The sequence below is a fragment of the Vombatus ursinus genome, unplaced genomic scaffold (assembly GCF_900497805.2).
Source record: "Vombatus ursinus unplaced genomic scaffold, bare-nosed wombat genome assembly UNPS02014779.1, whole genome shotgun sequence".
Classification (NCBI taxonomy): domain Eukaryota; kingdom Metazoa; phylum Chordata; class Mammalia; order Diprotodontia; family Vombatidae; genus Vombatus; species Vombatus ursinus.
The window spans coordinates 58612502-58640119 of record NW_020954557.1 but is presented as its reverse complement, the minus strand read 5'-3'; the positions used below and the strand labels follow the sequence as shown (position 1 = coordinate 58640119).

The 27618-nt window shown below is 38.3% G+C and overlaps 1 protein-coding gene across 1 annotated transcript in view; it reads right to left on the bottom strand.

Moving 5' to 3' along the window:
* PLA2R1 (phospholipase A2 receptor 1) overlaps positions 1 to 27618 on the bottom strand; it is a 166545-nt gene that overhangs the window by 102546 nt on the left and 36381 nt on the right. Inside the window, exons 3-6 of the mRNA XM_027866204.1 lie at positions 26029 to 26202; positions 9797 to 9970; positions 2781 to 2894; positions 1785 to 1928 (exon numbers count right to left, since the gene is read on the bottom strand). Of these exons, the coding sequence (XP_027722005.1) occupies positions 1785 to 1928; positions 2781 to 2894; positions 9797 to 9970; positions 26029 to 26202 (606 nt within the window). The remainder of the gene's footprint in view (positions 1 to 1784; positions 1929 to 2780; positions 2895 to 9796; positions 9971 to 26028; positions 26203 to 27618) is intronic.

The following is a 27618-nucleotide window of genomic DNA, read 5'->3' as shown; positions in this document are numbered from 1 at the left end:
TGCAGAGAAGGTGTCAACTTGAATTAGTAGTAGGAGTCCCCTCACCAGGCAGCTCTCTATACCAGTGAAATCACAAGTTCAATGCAATCCGTTTCTCACAGATACCCGCTTTGGTAGATAGTACAAGGGACCTACAGCAGACCTCACAGAGCTCTTTGTTTTGTGCCACAGCTTTTTTGTGTTACAGTCATCTGAGCTAGTATTTTACGTCCCTCCTAGACTTTGAGCTTTATGAAGTCAGCAACCATTTTTTATCAAAACTTAGTATATCTGCCAGCACTTAGGACAAACATTAACCATTTAAAAATGCCAGCTGTGCACAAAGTAGCACCCAATAAATGTTTGTTGAATGTTGACTGACAATAAATTAGTGATTTAATTCTCACTTTATAGAAGGAAGGAGGGAAGGAGGAAAAGAGAGAAGAAAACAAAAGAAAGGAAGAGAGAGAATTCTATGTGAATTTCAGCAAATTATTGAAACATTGAAAGAATCTCTCTATAGAGATGACAAATGACTCACTACTCTTTTCTAAATTCTGTAAGAACTTTGGGAATGGATATTTAGAGGAAAATAAAAACATAAACATGAACTATATTTACTTATTCTAAGAGAAAATCGTTACAATTGACAATCCAGATTATAATATGAAACAATGAGTTTCTCCTAGCTATGATTAATCAATCTATCAGCATTTATTAAGAACCTGTGCTAAGCACTGGAGATGCAAAGAAGAGCAAAATATGGCCCCTGCCCTCAATGAGCTTACAATCTAATGGGGAAGACAATAAGCAAACAAGTATGCACAAACAAGATATATACAGGATAAACAGGAAATGATGAAGAGAGGGAAAACACTAGAATTAACAGGGCTTGGGAAAGGCTTCCTGTAGAAAATGGGATTTTAGTTGGGACGTAAAGGAAATTAGGGACACCAGTACGCAGAGATGAGGAGGGGGCGCATTCCAGGCACGGGGGACAGCCAGAGATAATGCCCTGAGCCTAGAGAGTGCCTTGTTTATGGAACATGTATTGAGACCATGTTGGGGTGTAAGGTATAAGAAGACTGGAAAGGTAGGAAAAGGCTAGGTTATGAAGGGTTTTGAATACCAAACAGAGGATTTTGTATTTGATTTTATGAGTTAAATTTTCCAGGATTTAAATATAAATTCTATGATTTTAATGATAAGAGAAAACATCTGGTCTTTCTCTTTACCTTTTGGACTAAGTGCAGATTTCTAATGCCCACCATAAAAGAGGAGCTAGATCTTAAAAAGAAAATTAACTGGGCTAAAGACTTGTTACTAAAAGTTGTAGACTTTTTCTCCATTGGGCTTATCAGTGATGTGTGGAATGCAGTGGAAAATCACTTTAGTATAGAGTTGTGTAAAACTCGCTTGTGATTTAGTCAATTTCCAAAGGGATCACGAATGAAATTCAGGAGTAGATTTAGATGAGAAACAGGTGTTGTATGTTCCAGTGCTCAAAGAACGAGAATTCCAATGGGAAAAACTTAAAAGGGGAAATACTTGATATGCTAAAGTTATCTTTTCTTGTTTTCTTTTGTTTTTTGTTTTTTAACAACATCCTGACCATATATGTGGGATTTAAGATTCCTCTGGAATAGTAGAAATTATGTGGAAACAAATATTTTATTGGATGAATGTAAACCAATATCAGCAAAATGTGAATTATGTATTATCAACAGATGGAGGGAGGTATTTAATTATATTGAAAAGCATATTAAACAACTTATAAGACTAATTAATGTAAGAAAAATAATTACCAAATACTTCACGTTCAGTGTGGTTTAAATATTTTTTACATACATAAGGCAACCAAGATTCACATTCACGACTTCGCCAGGACTGTGTCGTCAAAGAATTGAATGTTCCACAGTGATGTTTAAGAAATGGGTCAAATTTTACATCTGAAAAAAACAATAGCTCTTTAAATTCCCAAAGCAAATATAATTAATTCTCTAAAGCATATTCTTGGTATTCACTTATAGGATTTCAAGTTAACAGGGAATTAGAGGTCATCTAGTCTAAAACCCTCATTTTACAGGTTTAGAAACTGAGGCTCAGAATGGTTAAGTGACTTGCTCAAGGTTACACAGTACTAACCTGTAGATATGGTGTATAAACCTAGGTCAACTGACACCAAATCCAACGCTGCTTATGATGATTAGTGTGACTCTAAAAAAATCCTACATGACTTGTTAGTATCATTAATAGTATCTTGAAAAAAAATGACTTAAAATAGCATCTGCCAAATAACACACTAAATAAAGGGAGGATTTTGTTTCTTGAATAGATAAATATTTTACAATTTGTTACTATAAAAAAATAGCTGACTCCAATTCTGGCTCTGACCCAAATTCTTTCTTCAACCTTGGGCAATTTGCCTAGCTTCTTGGCTTTTGATTGTTGCCTGGTACAAGTGTTCCATGTTCTTGCTTTGTAGGAGTTCAGTTCAGCTTTGGTGCAGTTAGGTGGTGCTGTAGATAGAACACTAGGCCTGGAGTCAGGAAGATCTGAGACTGGCCTCAGACACTTACTAGCTATGTGATCCTGGGCAAGTCATTTCAACTATTTGCCTCAGTTCTTCATCTGCAAAATGAGCTGGAGAAGGAAATGGCAAACCAGACCAATATCTTTGCCAAGAAAACCCCAAATGGGGTCACAAAGAGTCAGACATGACAGAATGACTAAACAACACCACTTACTAAGCCTTTGAGATAGTGTTATATTGTAGCATACCTAAAAGTGACAATAAGTACCTGGACTCCAGTTTAGGTAGGTGAGCGGGGTGCCATCTGACCACTGCCAGCCAGCAGCTGCATCCAGCTGATTCAGACCTATCCACACATCAACTGCTTTAGTACTTAAATGCTCTGAAATGAACAAAGTGAATAGAATCACAGGTTTGGAAAAAAATTACCTTTCTTATTTTTCAGGACTTATGGGGCATGGTGTTTTGAACTACATCTAACATAAAATATCGCCTTCTGGTATCATATTATCACAGCCATGAGGATTCCCTCCATAATTTTCTTGGAGGCTTTCACTACTTCAGTGAATGCAGTACTTGAGTTAAAATGCATTTTCCCCTTATCATCTAGAAATCTTATGTTTGCGTAACAATCTAATATATGGAACAGTAGAAACCAAAAAGTACACAAGATGTTCTACGATTATAAGCTTGAGTTCACTCTCATTTTCTTTCTTTTAAAAAAAATTAATGTTTTATTAATAGTTTTTGTTTTATATAACACATATTACAGCCATTTCCACACATAATCCTCTTCCCCAACTCCAACACACGCACATATATATACTATGACCCTATAACATCCAAAGTTTGGTAACCTAACCTAGGCTCACTTTCACTCTCATGTGACTCACAGTCACCTGGGAGAATTTTGCACTTGATGGGTTAAGAAGTAGGAGGGAAGAAGGAGGAAAAGTAAAAGTCAAGAGGGATCATCAGAACATAAGCTTCTAAATATATACTGGACTTAATTTATGAATGATATAAGGGGTTCTTAATGAAAAAGCTCCCTTTAACAATACAAATCATTAATTTCTCTGCAACTTAGGGACATAAAAAAATCACACTGGACCCTGAGAGGTTAAGTTGTTTGCCTAGGGTCACACAACTAGTATGTGTCAGAGGCAGGGTCTGAACCTCCACAAACATTTCCTGAATGCCTCCTATGTGGCAGGCACTACTCTCAACGCTGAGGACATAAGGACAAAAATGACACAGCCCTTGCTCTTATAAGGAGAGACATGATGTATGGATTTTTAATTAAACACAAATTGAATACATATTTACATATCTACAGAATAAATACAAAAATAAATACAATGTAGTCTAGGGAAAGAGGATACTAGTAGTTGAGGGGAGGGAAGCATGAAGAAATGCTTTATGTAGAAAGAAAGGAGTTTGGGGAAGGGGAAGCAGGATAGAGAGACAGAGACAGAAGTTTTTAGAAGTTCTGAGCATTGTGGTTTTTCCTTTTTGTTCTGATTCTTCTTTTGCAACACGACTACTGTGGAAATGTTTAACATGACTGTACATGCGTAACCTGTATTAGACTGCTTGCTGTCCTGGGGAGGGGGGAGGGTAAGAAAAAATTTGGAACTCAAAATCTTACAAAAATGAATGTTGAAAACTATCTTTACATGAAATTGGAAAAAAACAAAATAGTATTAAATAAAAAAGAAGTTCTGAGCACAAGGAGGATAAGTTTCTGAGAACAAAAGACTTCAGACTGATTTTGGATGCCGACATACAAACATGGAGGCATACACCACCCCCCTCCCCAAACACATATTACCTCAAAAGGTGTCTGGCTCAATCTCAAGGTTCATTTGTGTTGTTGATGCCCCATGCTTCATACTCAGCCCTCTCTCTAAATTCTGAACTCTTGCCTGAACTCTGATTTGTATTCCTGAAATGACTCGACCCCTGAGCCTTCCCTCCCCCCGCCCAGTATCCCAAGTCTACTTCCAGCCCTCTAAGACACAGGACCCTTCATGTCCCTGGATCTACAGTGCTTGCCTTCTCTTCTCTGCCTCGACTGACCTCCCTGGACCTAACCTCCAGTCCATCTGACTTAAGAGAATCTACAAGGTACCCCTTCCTTTGCTAGATCCTAATCCTTGTCCTTCCTGGCCAGCGTGATCCTACTGCCCAAGTGTCGGAGGGAATGAGCCCAAATGATGTAGGTTTGAATCCTAGAGCTGTCATTTACTACCTGTCTGACCTCAGGCAAATCATTAAACCTCTCTGTGCCTCAATTTTTTCATCTGTAGAATTAAGGGATTGGGTTAGATTTCAATCTAAGCTCCCTTCCAAATCTGCATCTATGATCCTAAGTACTATTACAAAGTCTTTAGAGAGAACCACAAATCTAAAAATTCAATGTACAAGCCACCCAAATGCTTCTTGTAAGATACAAAAATGTCACTTTAGATCAAAACAGGTGCCACAAATATCTAATTTATCAAACTGTGAAGTCTGTGTTTCAACTTGATAATTGAACATTCTGTGTTGCTTTGTGTGTTCACTTCAAAGTGACATTTGAAGAAGCAAACTGATTTGAACAAAAATCTGGCATACTATTAAACAGTGTGGAGGAATACCTTAATTGATCTGTGGTGCTTTTCACCATTTGGAAGAAAACAACAGCAATTAACAAAAGTTTTCAAATGTGACTATCTCCTTTAGTTTTTGATGGCTGCACATAACATTTGGAATGAGGATAATGTTAATTTTGGGAACCAGAGCACTTGTTTCTGGAATGACAGAATAGGTGACAGATAAAGGCTGTAATAAAATCAGGCAAAGCTCAAGCTGATTAGCCAAGGGCAGGTTGGCTCAGTCTTAAAGAGTTGGTCAAGGTTAGGTAAGATATTGATGGATATTGAGACAGAGGGCACTGATCCACAGAATGAGAGATCACTACAGGGAGAAACTATTTAGGACCTTAGGGAGATCCCCTTGGGGAAGAAGTTGCTCTGACAATGTTCAAATTCAGACTGAAGGCTTTTATTCTCAGAACCCCAGGTTTATTCTCATCCTTGGGGTCAGATCATCTGAGGGTTCTTCTTTTTCCTTCTCCTGCCATGATTATGGCTCTGACAAGGAAGTTAACCCCAAACCTAGCCTTAATCACTAAATGGGTATTGCCTCAGTCAAACTGAGACCCGTCAAAGACCTTAGCTTAAAAAGGCCAAGGTGTCCCACTACATCCAGGGCCATCTCCAGTAGTCCTGATCTATATCTCACCACTGGACCCAGATGGCTCTGGAGAAGAAAGTGAGGCTGGTGACTTTGCACGGCCCTCCTTCACTGAAATCCAATTCACTTGCATGTCATGGCATCACCTCCCTGATGTCACAGTCCTCTTGGAGTACAAAGGACAATAACAATAACAACAACCACAAAAGCAACATCAATGATAAATGTTACTCACCACTGCGTGAGGTGGCAGAATGAGGCCTTAGCTAAGAGACACAGTGGTGAGTGATGTTCCTAGAACTATTTCAAAAGACACGTCAACACTACTGGAGACAACTGAGCCCCATTCTACCAAGGAGAGACATGAGCCAACGCTGAACACACTAAAAATAGTGAACGCATGAGAAGTACCCTCCCAAGGTACTTAACTACATGGTAATGTAAATAATGCACTGTGTTCTTCTTAAATTGATTAATCAGCATTACTTTCAACAGCACACTATGCATCTAAAAAATACTAGGGTCACAGTGGGAGAACAGGAAGAAAAACAGGGACATACTAATAATGAAGGGAAAAGTCTTAGAGTCTCTATTCTAAAACTTTAAACCCCATGAGGGAAGAAACTAACCTAACCAAACCAAAAGTTATTTTTTCTAAAAATCTAAGCAAAGTGATCTTTACTAAAGCCCAAGTCTGACCGCATCACCCTTTCTCCTTCATTCAATAAACTCTAGTGGCTTCCTACTATTACTTCCAAGATCAAACATAAACTCTTGTTTGGCATTTAAAGCCCTTCACAACTTAGCCCCGTCTTTTCTAATCTGCTTGCACCAGAAGTGTTAAACTGGGCCTGCAAAACTCTGCAGTGAGGCCTGAACCAGATTAAAATGGAATTGGGAAATGTTTAACAAAATAAATAAAAATACAATAAAATACAATAAAACACAGATGATGTTAATTTGTAATTTTCTTGCAGCCTGCAGGGATCTCTTTCTTTTCCAGTTTGACACCAAAGGTTTACACTTTACTGCCTTTTACTTTCTTTCTGATCCAACCATTCTGGCCTACTTGCTGTTCCTCACACACAGCACTTCATCTCCTAAATGCCTTTGTACTGGCTGTCTTCCATTCCTGGAATGCTCTATCTCCTTGCCTCTCCCTGATTTTCCTGGATTCCTTCAAGACTCTGCATAAATCCTACTTTCTTCTTTTTTTCTTTTTGATGAGGCAATGGGGTTAAGAGACTTGCCCAGGGTCACACAGCTAGTAAGGGTCAAGTGTCTGAGGCTGGATTTGAACTCAGGTCCTCCTGACTCCAGGGCCAGTGCTCTATCTACTGCACCACCTAGCTGCCCCAACAAATCCTACTTTCCACAGGCATTAATGGTTCTACCCTCCCCCAAATACTAGCTCCTTCTCTTTGTGATTAGTTTCCATCTATACTATGTATTTCTCTCTCTCAGTACATATACACACACACACATACACATGTGTATATACATACTATGTATATGTAGTATATGTGTGTATGTATCTATGCATATTTTCTCCCGTTAGAATATTTGTCAGTCAAGGAACATTTATTAAGACTCCTACTATGTTCCAGGCATAGCGCTAAGTTCTAGAGCTACAATGAAAGGCAAAAGAGTCCCTGCTCTCAAGGATCTCACTGCCCAGTGAAGGAATGTGAACTCTCTTCAGGGCAGAGATTGTGTTTATTCCTTTCTTTTTGTATTTCCAGCATGTAGCACAGTGCCTGGCACATAGTAGGAGTCAATAAATGTTCACTGACTGACTTAATAAATACTTGTTGACTGATTTACTTACTTCAAATCCTCTTTCCTGTTTTGAGCACCTAGCATGACAGGCTTGTAAAAAATGGTCTTTGTATGTTAAAGGTTAGAGTATGTATCAAGTTGTACTTTGAAACAACTCAATTTTAAAATATTTAAATGTTGATTTTCTAACCTTACAACAATTATGACATGTTAGTGTATAATTCTTTGTGTAACATAAATGGAAGTATAAATGTAAATGATATTCAAATATTATTTATGTTTACATGTTACATTTACGTGACGCAAATAATGCCAAATTTCAGTTTATGTTTGGCATAATTATGCTGCTTAGAACTGAAGTGAAAAGGTAATTGTCCATTATCTGTTAGTAAACTATGAGATAAGGCATTAGTGCAAACCAAAGTCTCTTTGTGCACAGCCCAGCCCAGCAAAAGCTGAGATAATCACTATCATCTGGTGCTCTTCTACCATCTTTTTGTCACTGTAAAATTAAAACTACTAAACGGGGTGAAACGTAAAGTCTCTATGTTACAAAGGAGGTAATATGAATTGTAGAAATTGTATAACCCAAAGTTTTCTATATAGATCAATTACAATCATTATTAAACCCTTGAGAGAACAGGCTTCCTTTTCTCCTGCCTTTGTGAATAAGCTTCAACTTTGCTGAATGACTTTCAAAGTACAATTACTGATTGACAATATTGAAAACAGCGGGAAATGGGAGAATAGGCCTCGTGTTCTATTTTTTTTACATCTATATACATACATACACATGAATATATGCACAGCAGCATATAAATACACACATTGCACAGTTTTGGTAATATGTGCAAGTATGTATATGTTATATAGATATATACCCATTTTCATAAAACAATCATGAATCTATAAAGGTCTTATGTTTATGTGTATATATAGGATTTAAAGATTCATATATACACATGTATACATAAATATATATTTACATTCATGGCTATATATGTGTGTATAGATGGACAATATGTATAGATTTATATAAATACATATACACATAATACATGTGATTTACTCATATATATGTGTGTATGTGCCAATATACACTTGCATACACACACACACACACACACACACATACACACAAACACATATACACACACAGAGCATAGTGGACAGAGCACTCAACCTGGAATCAGGAGTTCAAATCAAGTCCTAGAAACTTCGTAAATGTGTGACCTTGGGAAAGTCATTGAACCTCTGCTTGCCTGAGCTTCTTCTTTGGTAAAATGTGGATAAAATAGTATTTACCCCTTAGGGTCATTGTGAGGCTAAAATGAGATATTATTTATAAAGTGCTAAACTATATGACACACATATACACACATACATGTATATGTATAAACACACACATATTCTAACCCCACCCTTACAAATCCTACCACATAATGGAGGGGGATCAGCAAAGGTGTGCCATAGTATACAGGCAAGATCTTTACAGATTTATAAATGTTTTATGAAAACAGATTTATCAGGGCAACAAGCTTCAAACTGAAGCCTTCAATGGGAAAAACACAATAAACAAAAAATAACAACTTGATTTTTTTTTGTTATACTGCTTCAATCCCAAGGTTAAAAGAAAAAGAAAAAATGAACACTACCTTCATTTGCCTCTCACCTCAAGGGAACAGCAGAATTCTGGATAAATGTAACTGTAACTTGGAGCACTTACCATAATTGTACATTATTTTGTAACATTGCACATTATTTCATTTTGTTATTGGTACTTACTTTTCATATATGTTTGTCCCCTGCTAGATCTTAGATTTGGCCATCTTTGATGGCAGGGGCCACATATGACATCTGACTAGTGGGCCCTGCAGAGCCTGTCACCAGGTTTTGAAGATAGCAGGTGCTAAGTTTCTATTGAGTAAGTAAATGGAAATTTACTAAATGGACATCTGCGGTTACCCAAGGGCATATGGGAGTTCTCTTCCTACCACAAGGTCACCCTACTTACAATTTGATATTCAAAGAAGAAAGTGAGGGCGGTTTCCCAGAGTGCCAAGTGGGATAAGTAGTATGAAACTCCATGATAATAGGAAAACCACTTCCAAGAAAAAACAAAATAGACCACAACAACAACAACAAAAAAAAACCTGTTTCATTCTCCACACTAGTCTTAAGGGCATGGTTTTTCATGGAATGGACTTGATTGCTGACGGCAGTTATTTTAACTGGGTGGACATAAATATGGACCATTTATCTACTTACGCCTTATAAAATTTTCTTCTGTCTCATCCATAATACTTAGTAAATCACCTCCTTGCATCTTGCATGAAGAATGGGCCTCACTCCAAGACAGAATGGAAAAGAGATTGAATTGGTAGCAAATATGCGTGTTAGGATCCTTCTCCCAAAAAACTTCGCAATTTATAGCTGTGGAGGCTAAAAACAAAGTCCATTAGAAAAACTCCCACTATTATTTTATTGTATTAGTGTCTCTTTTCAGTAATGCCATAAACATAGTTTGACAAAACTAATACCTAATCAATTTGCTAGATATTCTGATAGATTCTCAAAGTACATTTGGGTAAAGATGATTATAGCATTACAATCTTGAAAAAGGCAAAATGTGTAAATCTTCATGGTCTCTATCCCTAATTAGCTCTTTATGACCAAGTCTTCTCCTATATTACTCCATTGGATTAAATAGACTCAGCTAAGAATGCAAATGAAATTTTCGGTGATGAGGTTATGATCCTTTCTTTAAGCCTTAATTATGAAGCAATTTATTCATAGAAAAGAAGTCACATATGTGTTCACATCAACTGCAGGGTTCGTGTAAAGTGCTGCTACTTTGAACCTTTGCTTCCAATACATAGTGATATAAAGGGTTCATGTTCGACATAATTGGTTTGGAATTTTTAAAAAATGATTTAGCAATAATATCTTTAGTTGTATAATGTCTAGAAAGGCCTTTTCCAAGAAGTACAAGGGGACAGTACAAATAAAATCACTTCATATTTATTTTATTTTACAATAACTAAAGCCTACTTTTATATTGCTTGGCGTATCCCAAATGAAGTAAGGCTTTCAAATGAACATTGAAACTGGAACCCTGACAAACAGTTTAGGAAGGCCACTCCTTCAGCCAAAGAGGAGATGTGTTAAAATCCACTTTTAAAGAGTTAGACAAAAGTTTCACAACATGATTAAAAATAAACTTAATAAACCATGCAAAACGGAGCCTGGAACTCACCATTCCCATGAAACATGAGAGCATCCATATCAAATTGGGATGCTATTTATACCAGATTTTTTTTTAAATCACGAACTGAGGTGAACAAGGAAAAATAGCAACAAAAACCTCACAACTATAGCCATTTGAAATAAGACCACAAGTATTTTAAAATGATAAAAATGCTGATCAAGCCAGAATAAGCATACAACTGATAAAAGGCAGTATATAATTCAGTGCCATGATTAGAAAGTATGCAAAATAAATACAGTGGAAATTCAGAGAAAAAAAAACAAATAAGAGCTAGAGTAGTAAAGGAAGGTTTTTTGAAGGAGAGGCAATGTAGGCTATGTTCTGAAGGAAGAGGAGATCTAGAAAGGCAGAAAACAAATGAGAGAGTATTCTAGACATAAGTAAAATTACAGAAGTGGGAATAACCATGGTATAGAATTTGTGAGACAGTGAGGACAGCTCATCTACTGAAGAGAGTAAGTATTAGAAAACCAGGGAAAATAAGTTGGGTTTAGGTTTTGTAGGGTCTTATGAACAATATACAGAAAACTGGAGCTGATACTGTAAGAAACAGGGATCTAGGAAAGACTTATATGAACTGATGCAAAGAAAAGTAAGCAGAATCAGGAGACATTGCACACAGTAGCAGCAATACTGTATGATGATCAACTGCATATGATTTAGCTATTCTTAGTAATACAACGATCCAAGACAACTCTGAAGGACTTATGATGAAAAATGCTCTCCACCTCCAGAAAAAGAAGTGGAATCTGAATGCAGATCAAAGCATACTATTTTTTACTTTCTGTATTTTTATCATTTTTTTCCCCTTTTGGGCTTGTGTTTTCTTTCACAACATGACTAATATGGTAATATGTTTTGTATGATTGAACATGTATAACCTATGTCAAATTGCTTATTGTCTCAGGGAGAGAGGAAGTGAGGGAGGAAGAGGGAAAATTTGGAACTCAAAATTTTTTAAAAAATGAATATTAAAAATTATCTTTATATCTAACTGGGGGAAAGTAAATGTGTATATATATATTTTATATATATTATATATATATATATACACATATTTAGGCAATTGGGGTTAAGTGACTTGCCCAGGGTCACACAGCTAGTAAGGGTCAAATGTCTGAGGCCAGATTTGAACTCAGATCCTCCTGACTTCAGGACCAGTGCTCTATCCACTGGGCTACCGAGCTCCCCAAAAGTAAAATATTTTTAAAAAAGAAAGGGAGCTATTAAAAGTTTATGAGCAGGGGAATTAATAGGATATAAGTGATATTTAGAGAAAATTAATTTGGCAGTAGATAGACAGTTGATTGTTATGGAGGGAGAATGAATGTTAGAAGGTAAATCTCTTGATGTGATCCAGGCATGAGGTAATAAAGGTCTGGACTACAGCAGTGGCTATGACAGTAGAGATGAAGGGTTGAATCACACTTGGGCTTCAACGTGGAACAACGCAGTACATGGCAAGTAATCATAATAAGGGGACAAGGCATTGGAAGCTTCTGTTTGAAGTCTGTTGCCATGATAAATCTGTTTCCATAAAACATTTATAAATCTGTAAACACTACATTTGGAGTTAGGGGACTTGGGTTGGAATCCTGGCTCTGCCATCTATGTGACCCTTTTCAAGTAACTTAATTTCTCCAGGACTCAGTTTCCTCATTTGTATTATGAATAGGTTGGAATAGATTCAATTCAACAAATATTTATTATGATTATTAATACTAATAGCCCCTACCTCTTAGGATTGTTATAAGGATCAAGTGAGATATTTATAAAGCACTTAAGCACAGTATCTGGCATATAATAGGCATGTAATAAATGTTCATTTCCTTCCTTCATTCCTATATCATTGAAGAACAAGATAACATATCCATTTGGTTATCACTACTGAATGCTGTGGTTCTGCATTTTTAGGCTGGGCCAAAAATAATGAGCATGGGGAACACTATCCAGAGTCAGAGCTGCAATTTGTCTCTAACTTATACATTGCCCAGAACACTGAGAGCTTGATGATTTGCCCAGGGTTGCACAGTGTCTGAGACTGGATTTAAATCCAGATCTTCCTGATTTCAGATCCAGGGCCCCATCCACAATGCCATGCTGCTTTTCAACATAGACTCCATCTTTTCCCCTTGCTCTTCTATAATTGGGCATATTTTGTTCTACAAAGCTCTGTTAGAAGATGCTATCCACAATGACAAGAGCCACGAAACTCTTTAGCATGGTAAAATATACTGTGCTTTTTATATACCATGTAGTATTTTTACACCACAAGAAATGACAGGTATGAAAAATAACTAAGAAAAAGAAAGTCATCATGACATGGTAAATAGAGAGGCAGGCTCAGACTCAGGAAAACTTGTGTTCAAATCCTACCTGTCTTTGATACTTCCTGGTTGTGTCATTATAGGAAAGTCATTTAACTCTTCAGTGAACCCAGGCAACTACCTAAGACTATAATTTGCAGAATAGTTGCCTAGTTTCACTGGTAAAAAAAAAAAATTCTCAATCCTTACAGCAGTGAAAAGACACGCACAGACCAAAAAATAAAGAAAAAAGCAAAAGGCTAGGCTAAGAAATACAGGGAAGACTTAAATGAAGTAATTGTCAAATAAATGTAACAGAATCAGAAAAATAACATACACATTGACTATCACAATGTAAAATAATAATATTCAAAGCAACAAAATCCATAAAAAGAAACAGTTCAGGTGGGAATACGGAAGTAAATAGGGCATCTTTGTTGCTGTGTCATTAACAATAACATATGCTTATCTTAACAAAATAAAAAAATCTTTAATAAAAATTATATGTTATTTGAAGAATATAGTGGGATTTATAGTTTCACAGATGATTGTTTTCTATTCTTATCTGTAATGTTTGAATATTTTTGTTGATGATTAACAAGTTTGGAATAAATTTTTAAAATTAAACTAAACTAAATAATTAAAAAATTAAAATTAAAAAAAAATTAAGTGGCATCCTAAGGCCCATAACCCTTACTAGCAGCTCCAGTTTGGGTGGAAATTTTCTCTTACCTCTCATGCTTCTTGCTAGTTATTCTAAACTTCTAAATCATTCCCCTGCCAAAACAAGCCTAAAGCCTCCCTGCTGGGTTTGACTGGCCTTTGAAATATGCTGATTTTAAAAACATGCTTACATACTGATTTGTCCTTTAATTCATCATCTTCTATGTGCACGCTCTCCTTCCTCAGCTGGATCACATCTTACACGTCTCAATATTCTCAGCACAGTACACCTAGCATTGCAGTTTGAATACAGCATCTCAATGAATGTTGATCCAGACCTGGAAGGGTCCTCTAAGGCCATCCAATCCAGTCCCCTCATTTTACAATGAGGAAATTGAGGCCCAGAGACATTAAATGACTTTCCCAATGTCATACAGGTAATAAGCTGCAGAGGTGGCATATGACCTTGAGTACGCTGGCTACTAAACCAAGGGCTCTTTCAATTCCATTCAACCTGTTTTTAGTGATTGTGTGGGATGAGTTTTCAAATGCCCTAATGAAGCCAAGTTTTTATGCATTACAGATGAACATTTTACTTTTCGGGTAGGCCTTTGGTCTTCTGCCTACAGAGATGTAACTCCCTGTCCCAAAGTCCACTGATATGAGATTCTCTCTTCATTGGTGGAGGTAAATGCCCTACCTTGTGTAAAAGGCAGGGTGAATTGGTAAGAGGCGAGAAAGGAGAGCTCTTCAGGCACTCAACACAAAAAAGGGGTGCTTAGGGAAAGTGCCAGTCTATTCTTAGGGATCACAGATTTAGAGCCATGAGGTAAAGGGTCCCTTAGAGGTCACCTAGTCCAATGCTCTCATTTTGCAAGTGGGGAAACTGAGGCCAATAGGTGTGAAGTACCTTGTTCACTGTCACACACACAGTTGACTGGTGTAGCTAGGACATGAACACCACAAGTTCTCTAATTCCAAATCCAGCTAGTTTTTCCTTTGCACCACCCTACCTCCTTGACTATTCTGGGTAAAAGGTATAGAGGTCAAAACCAAATTTAACCACTTACTAATGCAAGTTAGGTAATATAATACGTAGAATGAGTTCTTTTTCATCATCTTAAGTAATCAAAAAACCTGCTATTTCCAAAGGGGAAAGTAGACCTGCCAATTTAAGATACTGTCATTCGGTGAGACTTTGTTGGCAATGGGGAGAGGAAGGTGACAGTACTGTTGTTCTCACTCTTCACCCACCCTTGCCTCTCACCTCCTTCCCCATTCTGCATTTTCCACATTCTCTCCACTCATAAACCCTTGATCACACAGACCCTGAAAAGGGTTAGAGTTGGAGTCGTTTTGACCTAGGGGGATAGCTCCTGCCTCCTAGTTAGAGACCCTCCCAAACCAAGGTCCTCGTAGCTACTAAAATAATCTGGCCAAGTCACAGTTCTGACCATGTCGCTCCCTTAATCAAAAATCTTTATTGGCTCTCTGTGGGCTCTAGGATAAAATACAAACTCAACTTAGCATTTAAAACCCTTTACACTCTGGCTCCAGCCTAAATTTTCAGACTTAGTTCACCTTGGTTCCCTTCATACAATCCATGTTCTGGTTATACTGGTATTTGTTATTCCTTGTGTGCTAGCTAAATGAGCAAACTTGCTGTCTGCCAAACTTAACCTTTAAATCTCTCTCCTCTGTGCCTTTGTATAGGCCGTCCTGCATGCTTGGAATACATTCCCTCCCCCTCTCCACGTCTTAGAAACCTTAGTTTCCTTCAAAACTCAGATGAAATGTCACATCCTATGGGCAGCCTTTCACCTAGTTTTTGTGTTCTTTCTCAACCTCAAAGAATATTATATTAATTTATCTCCCCTGTAGAATTTAAGGTCCTTGAGGGCACGGACTATTTTTCATCTTATCTTCATATTCTCAGTTCCCAGCAAACTGCCTTACACACAGTAAGTGTCTAACAAATGCTTGATGAATTTTGAATTGAATTAAATCCCTTCACAAGGTCCTACTTCTTCCCCTGGATGCTGGGTTTTGGGGAAAGGGGCATTTCCTTGAGGCAGCCACAAGGTGGCCCATTGACTCTTCACACAGCCAGTAAGAGGTAAAGCTGTAAGTCTGTCCAAGGTTCTGGGTGAGCCTCACCAAACTTAGGATGACTGACCAGTGTGATTGAACTTTCTCCCCCTCTGCTCAGTAACTTTTCTCCTCACTTCACCATTTTAGAAGGCAGGGTAAGGGAGAAGGGAGCAACAAACTCGTCTCAGGTGCCTAGATTTTGTCAAATAAGAATGATTTAGGGGTCACGAAACCCTGCCTTTTCCATGGGGAAGAGCTGTCACTAGCAATGAACCGTTTGCATTTATGGCAGCCTTCTCTCCTTTAAGGCCTAGGTCAGGTGTTACTTCCTCCATGAAGCCTTCCTTCTTTCTCTCTAATTAATCCATACTTCCTTGAAGTTCTTAAATCACTCTGTTTGACTTCACCTATATATGTATTTAATCATACCCTCACTCATTATAGTTTTTGTGTTCAAGTCTTATCCTACCCCCTCACCCCCTAAATAGACTCATGGAGGGCAAGAACTATGTCAACTTTCATGCTTATATTGCCAGTATCTAGCATCTTTTACTCTGCTCAAACTCTAGGACACTAACAATTTCATTGGTGTGGAAACTAACTTCCTCCATTGATGTAGATTATAGACCCTCTATGACTCAAATTCACCTTCTGGTAGAGCTTTCCTCTAGTCAGCTTAACTGGTCCTCATACTATAATCAATCAATTAATATTTATTAAACACTATGTACCAGGCACTGTACTAAGCACTTGGAATATAAAGGAAGCAAATGACAGACACTGCCCTCAAGGAGCTCACAATCTAATGGCAGGGGGAAGGGGGGTACACACAAACAAATATGCACAAATTATTGTTGTGGTTCAGTCATTTTTCAGTCGTTTCTGACTCTTCATGACCACATTTGGGATTCTTGGAAGAGATACTAGAGTGGTTTGTCATTTCCTTTTCCAGTTCACTTTACACATGAGGAAACTGAGGCAAACAGGATTTGATGACTTGCCCAGGGTCACACAGCCAGTAGGTATCTGGAAGATGAGTGTTCCTGACTCTAAGCCCGATGTGATGCTCTATCCACTGCACCACCTCCCTATACAAACTATACATAGCATAAATAAGAAATAATGAACAGAGGGAACGCATCAGAAGTAAGAGGGGTTAGGAAAGGCTTCCTGTAGAAGACAGGATTTTAGCTGGAACTTAAAGGAAGCCAGGGAAACCAGTAGGCAGAGATGAGGAGGGAGAGCATTCCACACATGGCAGACAGCCTGAGGAAATGCCTTGAGTTGAGAAATGGCATCTTGTTCATGGAACAGTAAGGAGGCCAGTGTCATTGTATTAAATAGTACCTAGCAGAGAGGAAGGTATAAGAAGGTTTAAAAGGTAAGAGGGAATTAGGTTATGAAATTCTTTGATTGCCAAGCAGAAACTCTTGTACTTGATCCTGAAGGAGATAGGGAGTCACTGGAGTTTAATGAGTGGGAGATGGAAGGATGGTGACACGGTGACATGGTTGGAATTGCGCCTTAGAAAAATCATGTTTGGGGCAGCTAGGTGGCACAGTGGATAGAGCACCGGCCCTGGATTCAGGAGGACCTGAGTTCAAATCTGGCCTCAGACACATAACACTTACTAGCTGTGTGACCTTGGGCAAGTCACTTAACCCCATTGCGTAGCAAAAAAAAAGAAAGAAAGAAAGAAAAAAAGAAAAAAACATGTTAGCGGCTGAACGGAGGATGGATTGGAGTGTGGAAGAGACTTGGGGCAGGCAGACCCACTGGCAGGCTACTGCAATGGTCCAGTAGTGAGGATAAAGACCTACATAAGAGTGGTGGCAGTGTCAAAAGACAGAAGGAGGTATGTTTGAGAGATGTTGTAAAGGTGAAATGGACACGTCTTAGCAATAGATTGGATATGGGAATAGATTGAGGACTATTAGTTGAGGATGAATCCTAGGTTGTAAGCCTGAGGGACTTGAGGATGGTGATGCCCTCTACAGTAGTATGGAAGACAGGAAGGGTGGAGGGTTTAGAGGGAAAGATAATGAATTCAGTTCTGGATATGTTGAGACTAAGACGTCTATTGGCCATCCAGTTTGAGACATCTGAAAGGCAGTTGGAGATATAAGATTGGAAGTCAGCAGAGAGAATGGAGAAGGCCAGAGAATCATAAGCATAGAGATGGTAATTAAATCCATGTGAGCTGATAAGTGCAGTAGTATAGAGAGAGAGGAAAGAAGGTCCCAGGGGGCAGCTAGATGGTACAGTGAATAGAGAACCAGCCCTGGAGTCAGGAGGGCCTGAGTTCAAATCTGGCTTCAGATGCTTGACACTTACTAGCTATGTGACCCTTGGCAAAAAAGAAAAGGCCGAGGCTTGGCAGGACATACATGATGTTATGATAAGAAGGCTAGGGATTCAAGAAAAGAGAGTTGAGTGGAGAGCTGAATTGGTTTACCAAGAGGTCTAGATAGGGAAAAAGGACAGAGTAGCTAGTGCAGGGGAGATGGCCTGGGAGAGAATTTAGAAGGGATTAGAGATCATGGTACAGATTTGGTAAGGGAAGGCAGAGAAAGAGATGAAAACTCAATAGATTATAGAATAGATTAGGGGATTTTGGAATTCTGGAATGTGGTGGTGGTACATTTTGGGGTAATGGCAAGATTGTGGTTATAATCACCATTCTATATGGTTGAGGTGGGGTGGAAGAGTTCATGGGAAGTCAGTAGGTTGAGAAACTGAGTGGCGAAGGTATTTGAGGTTAAGTCAATATGTACGTTGAAATCCCCTAGTATGAGGACAGGAGTTGAGGATGAGAGAAAAATTGTGAGCTATATACCAAATTCATTAAGGAAGGAAAGAGAGTGACCTACTGTGGAGTAGACAAGAGCTATCAGGATTTTGATTGGGTGGTAGATATGAATAGCATGAACTTCAAAGGAAGAGAAGTTAGTGAGTGATGGGTATGGGAAGAACTTGGGAGTGGCAATGGAGAACATGGAATATTCTAACTTTCTCTCCTTGACTGGTGACCCAAGGGGAATGAGTGAGGGAGCAGACAATATTGGAAAGGGTAGCCAGGGAGGTTGTGTCATCAGAGGACAGCTGGGATTCAGTAACAGCTAGTAGATGGAAGGAGTAGGAGAGGAAAAGATTTAGAATGTAGGGAGATTTGTTGCTTATGGAACAAGCATTCCACAGGGCACAGTGGAAGGGCTAGGTAGTGTTTGGTTGAAACTTAGGAATGAGAGAGTTGAGGAGGATGAGAATAAGGAATTGAGAGGTGGAAGGAAAGGAATGAGATTTGGATGATGACTTACAGGCATTCAGAATTACTGGTATGTGAAAGGCATGACCAGGTATGAGAATGTGCATCATTAAGTGGAGGGTGTCGCTTCACTTCCCAAAGGAGACTGGAAATTTGGGTTGAAAACAAGTGCAGTATGAGATGAGAGGCACATGGTCAGATGATCAGATTGGAGGTCCTGCTTCATTACTCCTCTTACTTCCAAAGGGTAGAGATTAAGCGGGAAAGTGTACATAAAGCATGAGATGGAAGTACATACAACCTGCACAGCAGGAAAAAGAAATCTAGTTCTCCATCACCTTTTCCCTTCTTCCTTCAAGAGCCAGGTGCATCAGGAGATAGAATGCCTGAGGTCAGAACAAACGTTTATCCTCTTTGCACTGAAAGTTCTTTACATCCAGGTTGGGACATGGGGCAGTTACCTCACCCTGGCACAGACGGAAGTCATTTCTTTAGGGCAGACATAATATCCGGCCACTTGCCATCTTGCCTCAGGTGACACACTGCACCCAACAGAAGATGAGAGTTATGAGGCCTGTGTTCAAAGGAATGTTTGGCTCCTTTTCTCACTTGAGGAGGCTGGGAGTCAGCAGACTTCCAGACAGACAATCTGTTATCTGGCCTGTCCAAAACACCCTTCAATTAATTTGTGTCACTGAAATGTTTCTTATTATATAGGACATGCCAAAGATTGTATCTTGCTGGCATAACCTTGGAAAAGGGCTTGGGTAACCTAAGTTCCATGGACCCCCAAAAGAGCCTTGGATAGATTTTGGGGGAGGGTCTTTGTAAACTTGAATGGGAAAAAAATTATATCTTTATTTTCTCTAGCCTCTAACTAAATTGATCATTTCCTTCTCCTATGAAGAAAGGCAATAAATCGCAATAGTATGAGCAGCACCGTGACTTCGTAATCACTAAAAGTCACAGATCTTTTACAATCCCATTACAGTTGTTGCAGATATCTCAAAATATTGTCTATGCTCATTGCAGCTTTGAAATTACTGTAGCTGTTAGATTTGCTGCTGGATCACATGTGATTGAAGTCTTTCTGTCTATAGACAGTATTTCAATATAATTGGTTTCCTTCATAATCCTGTGTATTTTATTTGATGCACTTACAAACATTCTTCTGAGAATGGATTCATGGGTTTCACCAGACTTCCCAATGGATCCATGACATAGTAAGGAACAAGAACCCTTGACTTAGAGGCTCCAAAGTCATCTCCACAGCATAGTGAAGCATCCAGATAGGACCCTGCACTTGGTAGGTGCTTAATACATGTCTGCTGGATTGATTTGCTTTCCCCTTTCCCTCTGAAAGCAGCATGTAAATGGGAAAGAACATAGGCCTTTCATGGAAGAAAGATGAAGTTGTCAGTAATGGCTCTACGAGTCCCCTAAATGCAGGAAATCTCTCACAGGCAGAGAAGGGGCTCTTGAATAATCATTCATGTTTTGTGTTGTTTTGCTTCATGAAAGATTCTGGGATTTTCACAATATTCTTGCTTTTCGTGTGTGTCACACCTGGGTATCAAGACTAGGTTAAGTCAGCTGTGCTGAATCCAAACTACAGAGTAAATGAAATCTCTCATAATTTGAAGAAAAAAGAACTAAGGGAAATCACCTTGTCCTAGACTTACAAAAATCACTAGGTTAAAAAGACCCTGAGTAGCCACAGAATTAGAAAAAGACAAGGTGGGAGGGAGCTTGCTATTTTTTATGTCTAATCCAACCTCCAATCTCTATATAATAAGAAGCTAGGTGTCAGAGTGGATGGAGTATTAGACTTAGAGTAAGCAAGACCTGAGTTTGAATCCTGCCTCAGACACTTACTAGCTATGTGACCCTGGGCAAACCCCTTAATCTCTCTAAGCTTCAGTTTCTTTTTGTAAAATGATGATAAAAATAGCACCTAACCTTCCAGGGTAGTGGTAAAGAACAAAGGATATATGTATTTAAACCTTAAAGCACTATACAAATGCTATTGTTATTCAGTTCTAATAATAACCACTCTCATAATGATGTAACTTGTTATACACTAAGGAAGTGCTTACCACATGCAAGTTATTAAGGGAGGCCCCACAAAGAAAAAAAAAAACCCAAAAACAAACAGTAGCAGTCCTTAAGAGTATTACATTCTGGGAGTGAGTAGGTTGGGTATAATATGTGCACGGATAAGTAAATACAAGGTAGTAAAAGCCTAAAGTCTTTAGGGATGGATTTCCACAGCCTCCATTGGCAAACCAAATCAGCCTCTTATCTACTCTGATAAGAAATAAGGTGCGTTCTAGTGAAAAGAAATGAAATTTCTAAAAGGTTAAGGCTCTAAACTTTCTGTTTTTGGGGTTTTTTTTTTAGAATAATCTCAGAACCTATCACAATTTTTCATAGATTCCATTTTCCAAAATGTAAATGCTTTTGTTGGTTCTACTTGGAATTCTGAGGTTTTTATGCTTCACATAACAGTAACTTAAACGGGATGAAATAGATCATAACAAAAGTAGACAATTGCGGCAGCTTGTGTCTTTGCACACTCTATTTCTAGCTGCGCATTCCATGTCATACTTACCCTCTTAATAGCAGTGCCACTTTATCTACTATACACTAGAGAGCCTCTTCTCCTGGATTTTCCCTTAGCCAGTCATTCCTCAATTTGAAATTCTATAGTTTGTCTTTCCACCCTAAGTATCCCACTTGGCACCTGTCCTAGTTGGGCTTTGTTTCTGAGCAGTACTTTAGCTGGTAGACACCACGCTGAATTCTGATCCTCTCCTAGTTGCTATGGCATCTCAATCTCAAAACTTACTGGCTCTCTAGTTCTCATCATTTAAGTTACTGATGAAAGTATGGTCATGCTCTGTTGGGTTCTACAAGAAGATGGCAGGTGTTACATTCCTTAAGTTGATGTGCCAAAAATAACTCCTAATTGCTGACTGATGCTCCAGTCAATTGTGTATCCACCAAATCCATCTAACATATCTGCTTATTCTAACAAAAAATCCCAGAGAGATTTACAAATACTTATTCTTCAAGTTCTAAAGAGATATTCAGCCTTTCTCACAGCAAGTCAAAAAACAAATTGTGGGCTAGTACTTAGCAACAAGGCTACCAAAAAAAGTTAGCATTTAAATTTTACTTAATTAGGCCAAGTTTTAAAAACAAAGAAATACCACTCTACATTCTGGGATTCTTAGAAATCTCTACAAAGAAGGAGACAAAGGATATGCACGGACTATCAAAAAAAAAAAAACTTTTAAAAGCCATCCTCAGTCATAGAAGCCTATTTTTTTTCACACTAATGATCTCCTAGGGATACTACATGGCTGGAAATCATGGAACATTACTATTTCTGAAGAATCAAAATAGCATTTCACCCAAAGGTCAATGGAATGATGTATAGTGGGTGCAAGGAGACGAAAACATATCATTAACATGTAAGACATCACCTAAAACACATTATCGAGGATATGTCTGGAAAGAGAGTGGTCTCAATATGAAGTGAGAATAAAAGGGATAAAAGAGAGACAAGCCAAGGGCTACACTGATCCCCTCGAGTATTAAAGGAAGTGGAGGAAGATCTTCAGTATGGTGGGGAGATAATTTACAGGGGATTTGTAAAAAGGGATGGACAAGAATTGCACAAGATGTGAGAGCATGAATGGTCTGCACTCTACATGAGTGAAGAGAGTACCCACATCTTTGTGTATGACTGAATTGAATATTTAAAGAATGCAAACTAACTTGTCTACCACCCTGTCATTGTTTGCCTCCATGAAGACAGTAAGTTTCAGAGTCAGGTTTCAGGTACTGAATTCTTAGTTTTATTGGCCACTAGGAACAGAAAGCAACAAGAAAGGGAGAAACTGGAACTGTAATTTAACACTGTAGAAATAAACCTAGCTTACTGATGTTTGAAGCAAAGGTCAGAGGAGCTGGGCTCCAGCAGGCTGTCAAACACAGGAAGTTCCTTAGCTGAAGGATGTTAAGCAAACAGCAAATCTGGGGAGGCAAAAGCCCTAGGCAACACAAAGTCATAGTCTCCAGGCAGGAGATATTAATTGGCTTCAAGTGGCAGAGTTCAGGGACAAGGCCACTTCCTAATATCAGGAGAATGCAAAAGTTTTAATGCACTGGTATGGTGTCTACTTTTCAGCTTAGTAAAGTTGTGTGTGTGCCTCATTTTAAAGTCATTAATCCAGGCATTTATCCACCTTGATGGAGGGAAACGGTGGGATGAATAATACAAAAAAGTCATCAGTGCAAATATAATTAATCCCTGGTTTAGGAATGAATGACATATTTTTTTTACAGCTGATTTACTCTCCCAAATCATGTATTTCTTAGGACAATATTAAATTGAATTTGCAGTCCCTGGGTATATACTAACTATACTATAATCTTGTTTTTTGACCTAGATTATAAACTCCTTTAGCAGTGGGATGGTATTTTGTACCATTTGGAATCCTCTAGAACACCAAGCACAGTGCATTGTACATATCAGGCACTTAATTAATGTTGGTAGATTAACTTTTTTTTAAATTTTGTACTCAAACACCAAAACTCAAACACAGAATAGAGAAAAGAAAAAGAAACATTTAATAAACTTAAATATTGAAACTAAATACCAAGTAAGAAAAGAAAAAAAAATGGGGCAGCTAGGTGGTGCAGTAGATAGAGCTCTGGCCTTGGAGTCAGGAGGACCTGAGTTCAAATCTGGCCTCAGACATTTGACACTTACTAGCTGTGTGACCCTGGGCAATTTACTTAACCCCGATTGCCTCACCAAAAAAAAAAAAAAAGAGCAAAAAGAAAAAAAGCACATCATGTACACAGCAGACCATAAGAGAGGATTCAAACTATACAGAAAAAAGTTTTCATTTCAAGAAAGCCTGTGTGATAAATACTACATGTTGTATTGGGAGCTGTCCATCTCTTTTTTGCTTCCTTGTAAGTTTTCTTTTGTTCTCTGCTGTCTACTTTCTACTTTGTTCTTTTTCCCCCTTCCCCCTCCCCTCCAATCCCCACCACCAAGGGCTACAATTAAGTGCGAATATATTTATATAGCGATATACACATACATATACACATATACATACATACATAAGTACATATATAGACATGTATTTCCCCTAACAAATTCTACATCTGGTCTTTGTTTTTATGTTTGTGCATATTAGATTAATTTTCTGATGGACTGATTGATGACACAGAAAGGTGGTTCAGAAATGTGTTGAGTGGATAAGCCTGTCTTAGGAGTAAAGTTGTCTATAGATAATTCTATCCATGGAAAAATATTATTTCAATGAGCATGAATAAAGGCAGATAACTGAGAACTGATTCACCATATTTGCCTTTATTATTACTATAGCATTTTAAAATTTATAAGATGTTTTATGCATGTTATCTAGTCTAATTTGAGCTTGACCACAACCCTGTCAGAAAGATGCTATTTCTTATTTTCTCTGTTTTACAAATGAAGAAACTGGAACTGAGAGAGGGTAAATGCCTTGCCCTGGGTCACACAGCTAATTAATCTAGAAACTCCCACCTTCTCAGTATCCATTGCTCCTGGGTCTCTCCTCTTCCTCTGATTGGAGAGGGGAAAATGGAGAGGGTAGACAGTGGAGAGCTCTTCTCAGATCCTCTATTCAAGAAGGGTACCCAGGGCAGTCATCTCATCATTTCTCCCATGGATTTCATCATGCTATCTGGCATTTCATCATCTTGCAAGATCTTACCAACCCTGAAACCCATACCTCCTCAGTTATGCTCCTCCCCCCTTTCTTGTACACCCAGCACTTAGTAAGAACCTTGCACACAGTAGGAATTTAATAAATATTTATTGACTGATGTACTGGCTTACCCAGGGTCAACACAACCAAGTGAATGAGCAGTCAGACTGAGGTCTTCCTGACTCCAAGTGGAGTGCTTTAACCACTGTGCCTACATTTCTATACCACCATAGTTAAAAAGAATAATCAAATAGTCTTTAATGGGTTAGTAACAGAGTCATCTGATAAAAAAAATGCTGAAAGAGGTGAAATCTTAAGCCCCTAGGCAGTAGCAGCATAAGCTTGAAGATGGAGCTCATTCTTAGGAAGGTAAATAAGTTTTGAGGGTGATCCTGGTCAATATGAATCAGTTACAGTCATGCTAGCTAGACACTAAGAAAAGCTTAGCAAAGAAAATGAGTCTGGGATAATTGACATACAGTCTCCAGGCTAATTGGAGGGGGACATGCCATTTTGGGGAGCTGACTCAAAGGGCCATTGTGTACCTGGTTTTGATGGTGTGAATGATCCAGTCAAACACCAAAACCTTCTTAGAAGTGGGTAACCACGGTGATCCAAGTGGGGAAATAAAAAAGTCTGGATTTGGTGAGATTAAAGAAGTCCATGAAAGAAGGAGTGTATTGAAGGAATAAATGTATGTTTCAGGTCTGTTTTGATGTCTCATTAAAGGAAGCTGTTATTAATGAAAGCACTGAATACTATAATTTAATGTGGAATAAGCCTTACTTGCATAAGGCTCTTGGTTAGAATACTTAACATCTTCTGAAGCAAAGAACTCTAAAAACAGGACTATCCTTGAAGGGGATGCTTTTGCTGAGTGATCAGATGGAGAAGGAGAAAGGCAACATATGCTATTAAATTTTCTGGATCTCTAAATCCCAAAGTCTTGCATCATAGCAACCTTACTACAGAATATTTGTGGAGAAATATGGCAAAGTAACAACAATATCCAATTCTGCATTAATGGAAGTGATTGTGCAGGCTGCAAAATATAATTCCCTTAGCTTTTCTCAAGATGCAAACAATTTGATATTTATCCTTATCTTTATCTAATAGTAAATCATCATACTTACTGGGATCTGGGCAGAATCCCCATTTTTCCTCCTTTTCATATCGGCTTGTTGTGGCACACCATAGCTGCCCATCTTCTCTGCCTTCTCGGGTACATTCATAATGCCATCGGTCATTATACTGGAATGGAAACACACATGGCATTCCACGGGAATTTCCTTTCACTGTGTATAATTCTACAACAGAAAAAAACAAATCACAGAAGTAAGAAACAGTCAAGTAAGCATCCCTTGAATTACCTTTTTTGAAAAAAAAAAGTTGCATATTTCTCCAGCCACACATATTTCCTGGTCCACAGTAGCAGCTAATTTTTTTTTCATTTTATTTATTTATTTTTAGTTTTCAACATTCACTTTTATAAGATTTTGAGTTCTAAAACTTTCCCCCTTCTTCCCTCTCTCCTCCTCCCCAAGACAGCATTCAATCTGACATAGGCTGCACATGTACAATTATATTAAACATATTTCCACATTAGTCATGTTGTACCAGCTAATTTTTATCTGGCGTTTTGCTAATTGCTGTCAGACACATTGTCTTATTTGATGATCATAGTAACCCTATGAAGTCATTAGTGCAAGTACTATTATCTTCATTTTCTAGAAGAGAAAAGTGAAATTCAGAGAGATCATAGTATCATAGGATCATAGATTCAGAGCAGGAAGGGACTTTGGAAACCATTAAATCTACCTCCTTCATTTTATAGATGAAGAAATGGAGGCTGAGAAAAGGCAAGTGACTTATCCAAGGTAAGCCAGCAAGTGGTGGAACCAGGATTGAAATTCATGTGTCCAGACTCCCAAGTCTTTTTTTTTTTTAAGATTAATTTATTTATTTTTAGTTTTCAACATTTCACTTCCACAAGATTTTGAGTTCCATATTTTCTCCCTATCTCTTCCCTCCCCCCACCCCAAGACAGAGTGCATTCTGAATATACCTTCCCCCAATCTGCCCTCCCTTCTCTCACCCCCCCTTCTCTTATCCCCTTCCCCTTCTATTTTCCTATAGGACAGGACAGATTTCTATACCCCAATGCCTGTGTATCTTATTTCCCAGTTGCATTTAAAATCAATTTTTAACATTTGTTTTTAAAATTGAGTTCCAAATTCTCTCCTTTCCTCCCTCCCCACCCACCCTCATTGAGAAGGAAAGCAATTCAATGTAGGTTATACATGTATAGTCATGCAAAACACTTCCATAAAAGCCATGTTGTAAAAAAATTATATTTCCCTTCATCCTATCCCACTCCCACTTATTCTATTCTTTCTTTTGACTCTATCCCTCCTCAAAAGTGTTTGCTTCTGATTATCTCCTCCCCAAATCAGCCCTCCCTTCTATCATCCCCCCTCTCTTATTCCCTTCCCCCTATTTTCCTGTAGGGCAAGATAGATTTCCATATCTATTTGACTGTGTATGTTATTCTCTCCTTAAGCCAAATTCAATGAGAGTAAGATTCACTCATTCCCTCTCACCTCTTCCCTCTTCCCCTCCATGGTAAAAGCTTTTTCTTCCCTCTTTTACATAAGATAATTTACCCTATTCTACCTCTCCCTTTCTCCCGCTCCCAGTACAATCCTCTCTCACTCTTTAATTTT